Source organism: Aptenodytes forsteri, unplaced genomic scaffold (genome assembly GCF_000699145.1).
Source record: "Aptenodytes forsteri isolate BGI_AS27 unplaced genomic scaffold, ASM69914v1 Scaffold821, whole genome shotgun sequence".
In the NCBI taxonomy this organism is placed as follows: Eukaryota; Metazoa; Chordata; class Aves; order Sphenisciformes; family Spheniscidae; genus Aptenodytes; species Aptenodytes forsteri.
Genome location: NW_008795630.1, coordinates 2,979 through 10,698, shown reverse-complemented (window position 1 = coordinate 10,698; position 7,720 = coordinate 2,979). Strand labels below are relative to the sequence as shown.

Genomic DNA, 7,720 nt, shown 5'->3' with positions numbered 1-7,720 from the left:
GCGAACGGGGTACCTTCGGGAGTGCCTCCTCCCGCTGCGCGGAAACGGGGTGCGTAGGAAGGAGCGGGAGGACGGGACATGCCCGCCTGGGCCTCACCGGGAAGGATGGAGGGGAGGAGCCGCCCGCAGCGGCGCGGGCGCCAGCACAGGTGTTGGCCCAGGCCCTCGGAAAGATGCGCGGCGCCATGGGGCACCGAAGGACCGCGGCCGCTGCTGTAACGAAACATGCTCGGTAAAAGCGATCCTCCCCGGGAGGCACAGCCCGGACGGGCCTTACAAGGGAGGCAGAAGGGAAGTGCATGAGGCGTGCGTGCTAGAGGACAGTGCGGACCTCAGCTCCTTACCTGTTACGGCTGTCAGGCAGTATTTGGATGTCCAAGGCCCTGGTGGTGTCAGTCTCACTGCAGAAGCTGTCTCCCCTGGCTACTGAAGGCCCGTCCCGTGCTGTATGTAATGCTTTTCAACGCAGTGGAGCCCTTTCTCCTTTTCCTTTCCTACAGCTGGTATCTGCTTTGCACAACCTCACCAGGCACGTCGTGTACCATGGCTTGACGAGGGCAGAAGATATCCTTTCTCTCTTTCCAGAAAACTTCCACCAAAATCTGAAAAACCTTTTGACTAAGATAATCTTGGAGAATGTGTGAGTGCTACCCACCCACCATTTGCTTTCAGCTGGAAGGTTAAAGCCTATGTATCTGGTTTGTATGTGGATAGTTGGCAACATGCAAAGTCTTGTTTCTATGAATTTTGTGTGTGCCTTGGGCATAATCACACAAGCTGGGATGAGCAGAGTTGAATGAAATATGTCATATGAGTGGAATGGCAAACAAAACATAGCCATGGGCACAGAGGGTTTTTCCAAGAGTTTTGGAATGGGTGTGGGCCTCATTCACATCATGCAAAGCCCCTTTTATCCTAACAACTCAACTGTGTGGTGGAAAAATGCTACAGATGACAATAAAACTTAGAGGGCTAGATTTCAGCACTACAAAATCTGATTGGGTAGCATCTAGATGCCCGTCCACTTACCATCTTGCCTTAGGTGCGGAGGCACTGTATGCAGTAGAGCATATGTGAGGTGGTGGCAGAGGATAGCAGTTCTGCATGCTTGTACATCTCACTGCTTGGTAGCCCATTGCTTTGATAAAATCGGGGAGAAAGGTACATGCCATAAGTGAGCCACACTTATAGAAGAACCAATAGTTGATCACCAGTTTGCCTACCATTGCCCACCAGTGACAGCCTTTCCTTGGCACTCAGTAGCATAGGCAGTCTCTTTCCCCTGCTTACTGCTGCAGCCCTGGTGACCCTTCTGTCAGGGATAAGGCACTCTGAATGCTTTCCCTACCTTTTTTCTTTTTTTTTTTTTTTTCCAAAGCATTGCTGATACTGTTTTTCTTTTCTCCACTTTTTCACAGCACTGCTTGGAGGAATGAAGCACAAGCAAGTCAGAGTAAGTAGTAGTTCACATCTTGATGCAATTAATGTTTCTTGAGGTCATTGGAGCTTAGAATTTAGAATAGTGCATCACAACGTGTTTTCATAATGTAGCACAGGGATACCCCCATTAGCCTTAGATGAAGCGGTATGATTGTGGCATCACAGAGCTTAGCGGAGGCCAACAAACTTGTATTCAGATCTGTGCTGCTATGCTAAATTATTTCCAGTCCTCAAGCAATTCCATTTAATGCTCAGTCTGTCACTACCTTGCGGAGTGCAGTGTATAGCAAGTGTTTGCAAAACTTTTGAAAGTGAAACACTCTGACCTCCCCATTCAGGTCATTAAGTGATGCCCATATTCAATAACTGTGCGCTGTAAAGAATATGTATATATTGGGGAATACCTTATCTTTGCACATCTAGTAAATTCTGTGCATTCTTTCTCTCCACACATCAGGAAGTACACTGCATATATTCATAACTCTGCTTTTTCCTCACCTATCTAAACAGTGATGTAATTAAGGAATGCAAACTTTAACGATAGCTTCATGGGCAATGAGTTACATCCCAGTTAGGTGTTCTATGCAGCTACAACACTTTGTTTTCTCCCCAAGAGGTTTTCTTTACAACTGTAGCGCTTAGAGGCTTACAAATGAGAGCTGATACATAACAGAGTACTTTGAGGTCTGCATGGATCCTCTTTACCCTTTTTTTTGCCTGCAGAGGAGATAATGTCCAACAGCTAAACAGTATGGCAAGACCTGGAAATACTGTCCCTCAAAGTTCTAATGGAGTATAAATAGGGAGAACGAAGAAACTATTGTGTAATGCTAATATAGTAAATACAGCAGTTGCTTACACTAAACAATGTTCTAGTGTTACCAAGACACATAATGCTTTTTCCTGTATCCTTAACACCATCATGCATTAGAGGAAATGAGAGCAAGCATGACACACCAGCGTGACACACTAGCTAGGTCTTCACAACCCAGAAGCAAGGCTAGGTGTGTGGCTCTTGGAGCCAGGAGCTCTGCTCTGACGCTCATATCTTTGTATTCATTAGATGAATACTTAACCCTGTTGGAATGAGACTGTCTTCTAGGAAATGAGGGATTATTTTAGTATTCTATTCACGAAATATCTGACATATATTACATAGGGGCCAAGGCAGTGATTTAAAGAACAGACGTTCCAACTGACTGATCTATGTTAACATAAAAATGTGGATAGTTTCCTGCCCCTCCCAAACCACCAGCAATCAATCTTTGCAAATTAACATACAAGGCTAAACAGATGCATTATATGTTGTTGCAAATGCTGCCAAGTGCTGTCCCTGACAGACTGTGAACTGGAATTTGTTCCAAAAGCAAGAGCAAGGCAGCCAGTTCTGCACTGCCCCCTGGAGCTCTGCTCAGGGGAGGAGGAGGAGGAGGAAGAGGAGGGAGAGCCTTTCCCCAGATAAAGAAATTCCTGTAAGCACTGTTAGGAAGCAACTTGAGCATCTGGAGTCGGTAGAAAGGCTAGCGATCAACCCTTGGGGAGGAAACTAGGCATCTTAGGATAGGTGGAATCTAGACAGGCTGCAATTGCCAACTGAGACAGCGCTTTCCTTAGCACTTAACAGAGGTTTAGTCTTTGCCTCTTCATCCCCCTCTGGTACCCTTAAATAGTTGTCAGATAACTACTGACAACCAGGTTTGATAAGGCTACTCAAAGTTACTCAAACCTACCAAGCACCACAGCTGAGATTTTAAATTGAGTTTGAGAATAAATGATCACCTCCCTACAGATCTTTTATGGGGTTGGTCCTACATTTTGTTCAGAGTTCTTTGAAAATCCCTAGCTGACATAAACAGGAACAATGTTTCTTCAGGCATCCTGTAGCCATTTATTCTGACACAGTTACAGCAATTGAGCCCCTTAGCTGCAAATGCCCTTTTCAAACTGAAAGGGTTTGTCTTTGTTTCCATGTCCTTAGTGTGGACTTTCTAATTTACTGTTTTCCCTAGGAAACTGAATGCTGCACTTTCGAACACAGAAGTATAGCTCAGCTCTTACCAGAAAATGGAGTTGAAAAAGGTGCAAGAGGTGTTCCGAGTGTTACAAATGTGACAGTACCAAAGTGGGAATGACCTGTTAAACTGCACCTTACAACTTGTTTTCTTTACATATGTTTTAAACAAGGAATACCTTACAGATATTTTCCAAATTTCTGGATTCTGGTGGTAAATTGTGCTTTAGCACTGGGCAGTCAAGGGTTCAAGCCTCATCTTTTAACACTTAAATGTTGTTATCTGTTTGGATAAGTAATTATGCTTTCCTCCGATTTGCAGTTTGTGTGAGAAAACACTTGTAAATCTGAGATGAAAATGTCAATACTGTTTCTTTTTCTGGGTTAAAATGTATTTTTTTACTGAAAGTAGGAAACTTTGTTTTGTTCAAACAAGGGGGAAGATATCTGCATGCCACCCATCTAAATACCTGCCTCAGTTTCACTTGAATATATTCTTCAAATGTTCCTTGTATTTATTACTGGCAGCTGAAAGGTGCTGTTGAAAAACATTATGCTCCCAGGAACTGACAAAGAGCACTTGCAGCCAGCCTGTTGGTGCCAGTGTTTGTTGGGCGAACCTTAATCTCAGCTTTTATGCCAGTTTGCACGGTGCTTAGGGACTCCTGAGGGTTCATAGTGCAGTGAGCTCCATTAAGTACACACCATCATGAGAGAATATCCCCATCTCCTCTCTGCAAGGAATAGCTGCACAAATTTCTTGGCAGGGCAGCCAAGTCAGACCTGTCCTCCTTCCCCTGGAAGGCTCATGGGCTCTCCAGCCCTGAACTATTGATGTCAGTGTTGTACCAGACTATTGAATGATTTCTGTTAGGCTACATCTAATTAGGATGATATCTTCAATATTTTTAACAAATTGGCAGGATGTGTGAAGATTGCAGTTTACCAATACATATGCTGTACTGCAGGATGCTTTGGTTCACAGGTTGGGGAGCTTGAAATAACACGTTTTATACTGCTGGATTTTAAGAGCATTCCCCCGTGCTTTCTTATCGGTTACAGAACAGAGCAATAAGCATGTAGGTCCCAGAGCAACTCATGATGAAACACTAGTTGAGTGTTGCAGGCAGCAAGGCAGGGGATGAAGAGGTGGAGAAGATATCTTACTGCTCCCCTTCTCCCAGCTGCTTTGCAAATTTACCTATGCTTGTCTTGCACTGTACCATTCTTGCATGAGATGATGGGAGAACCCTGTTTGTCCTTCCGGGAGGAGGCCTTTAGAGACTGGCTTATTGCAGAGTAAAAATGTTGTGAAACCATGTAGTAGCACTAAAGTTGTACACTTCCCAAGGCCAGAAGTGGAGAAGCATGTACCTGGTGCTAGTCACAGGTTCCAGGGTCTGGTGTCATCATGTGCTGCCAGGCCTAACAGACCCATTTTTTAATCCCTTAGTCTCCCTGCCTCGGCTGGCCGACATGGACTGGAGGGTGGACATCAAGACGTCTTCAGACAGCATCAGCAGAATGGCAGTCCCTACTTGCCTACTTCAGTTAAAGGTAATGTCAGTGGCTGTAAAGGATATAGGATCAAAATAATCAAGTCCAACACCTGACTTACAGTGGTAGTGCAAAACAGTTCAGACAGGCATCTGGTGCTTGACTTGCCTGGTGGGCAACTGACAGACTTTCTCAGAGATTATCTTTGAAATACCACAGAGCCTGGGAATGATGTGTCTGATGAAAGCCCTCTTTTTCTTGCAAGGGAGAGTTTTCTTTGCACAAGGATGTAAGAAGGCAACATGTTTGTTCCTGGTCACCATTGTTCTCTGCAGAAAGAAAGAAGATAAATTATTAAGTCATCGCCCTTTAAGCCACTCATCAGCATGTTTAGCTGACTGCATTAGTTGGGAAATGACTTTTGATTACTAGTAACTTCCTTCACTGGCCACATCTATCATTTGGGGAGTATAGCTAAACTTACTGCTTATATTCTACAGAGTTCTGGATCCCCCCAACCGGTAAAAATGGGGTGGGTGGGTTTCAGAGGAGGAGGAAAAATATCTAATTTCTGTGTGTGGGATGGGGTTAAGTATCCTATGTGGTATCTGCTAAGATGCTTTTCATATGGATGTGGCTTCCTGCCACAAGTCTTTTCAGAATTTTTCCTATGCTCATGGCAGTATATGCTTACTTGCACTCTGTCAATGGGAACGCACTTCACTAGCGAGGCACACAGCTTAGAAAATGTGCCATGGTCTTTCAGGATGGAGCTGGATGCCAAATTTAAAGCATTTTTCTTTATTAAACACTGACTTTTGTAGTGGCACTGGAAAAACACATGAATGAATTTTTCATACAGCTAATATCTGCATTCCTATTTTCAGATTCAGGAAGATGTTGCCTTATGTGGAAACAGTCCTGTTCTTTCTGCACTGACTGTGGAACTAAGCAAAGAAACCCTGGACACTATGTTAGAAGGTCTAGGAAGGATCCGGGACCAACTTTCTGCCGTTGCAAACAAATGAATACTCAAGGGCATGGATTCCAGCAGCGAGGAAGGGAAGTATTCTCTACGTACATCTCTCATAAGTTGCAGCCTAGTGTAACGTTTTCTGTTTTAGCAAAACAAAATTAAAGAGATTTCTTTATTGAGTTAATAAGATAGCTTTTGACAAGCTAACACTTAAACATTCCTTTGGTCTGATGCCAAAAAGTGTTTTCCTAATATGTTGTTGAACAAAAGCTGGTATCTATTTCAGAAAAGGATTTGAGGGCTCAGAGCTTGGCTTAATCACAAGGGTCATAACTGGAAAGAGCAAATAGCTGCAGCCAATGAAGCAAGTGCTATCTCCCTACCCTGAAATTAGGATCTAAAAGGCTCAAGCTGGTTAATGGGCTGCCTTCCAGCATTAGCAGACAAGGAGGGTGCTTCTCTCTGGAATGTGTGTGTACTGAGGTGCACGCTGGATGTAGCACTCTCCCTCTCAGTGAAGCTCAGCCATGCTGCAGATTGTTATTACAGGATAATGCTTTGAAATAGGGCAATTATGCTACAACACATTCCCTTCTGATCAGCTTCATAGCACCATTTGCAAAATGACTAGTCTGAGCATCTTTAGCAGCAAGTAATTTCCTCCTTCTGTTTGAAAAGAAAAAAGGAGTTCAGATTATTCATATTTGGGTTTATTGGACTCTGGGCTTTGCCTTCGCCACACAAAAACCAGACTAGGAAAGTAAAGAATTGATGGCTGTTCTCTGTACTGTAGGAAACCCTTCTGTGGCAATATGTGCCTATACTTCCCCAAAGTGTTCTGTTATTTGTTTGTATAAATCTTCATTTAATTAAAAAATGAACTGCTAATTGATTTTGTGAATCCTTTTCAGCATAGAAGAGATGTTATCCTGGGTTACCTCAGCCTCTTTGTGATGGTGCCTAGTTTCTAGGCTGTTTTAATGGATGTTCACATTTGTTGCTGAAGAGGGATCTTTTGTTTCCTGTTCAAATGGATTCATCTTTTAAACTGTCTTCTCTTCATTATAATACAGTTTCAGGGCACCTTTTTACATGGGCACCAGCTCTGTGCAATATTACAAGTGATGACCCTAACCTAAAACTTTATAAATATATGTGGATTGAAGGTGTGGGGGAGTCAGTGCAGAAAGGGAACAAACTTTGGATTTCTTTCTGATGAGCTTCTATAATGCTCCAAACTGGAAGACTGGATCCTAATGCTTTGTTTCTGGCAAAGTCCCACCTTTCGTAAAACATCTGGCTCTCCTTCAAGACACAAAACATTGTCTTTTGTGTTTGGAAACATGAAATCATTCAAGAAGTGTGCATAAACTACAGAGCTTTGTTAATTAATTTTATACATCCCCACAGAGTGCAGGCTAGAGTATAAGTGTAAATGAAGCCTGTGCCTTTAAAAGATACTAGTGTAATACAGCTTCTGCATCAAGATGAGATGTATGACAAGTCACTTGTTAAGGTCTACTTTGAGCAAAGTTTGTAACACTTAATTCAGTATCAAGGTAAACTGGTAAATTTCATATATAATAGGGAAATCTGAAAGGAGAAGACGGATATTCAAGAATCTGTTCCATAAGATTCAAGCTGTGAAAAACATCTGAATTCTCCAGTTTGAGGAAGTTTTGTTGCCTTTGCAGCCTAGCCTTAAAAAAAAAAATCTCAAATAGTTTATATTGTACTGTTTATTTTAGAAGGTAAGAATCACTGAGGAGATAGATAATGTATAATGAAGTACTTGT

General features: G+C 42.8%; 1 protein-coding gene across 1 annotated transcript; it reads left to right on the top strand.

The window, feature by feature from the left end:
* The first annotated feature begins 173 nt into the window (after positions 1-173).
* COMMD9 (COMM domain containing 9) lies at positions 174-6,812 on the top strand. Its single transcript, XM_009282461.1, has 5 exons — positions 174-215; positions 501-640; positions 1,419-1,453; positions 4,905-5,008; positions 5,836-6,812. Exons 1-5 carry the CDS (start codon positions 174-176, stop codon positions 5,974-5,976), a joined length of 462 nt encoding a protein of 153 aa, XP_009280736.1. The 3' UTR covers positions 5,977-6,812.
* The last annotated feature ends 908 nt before the right edge of the window (positions 6,813-7,720 follow it).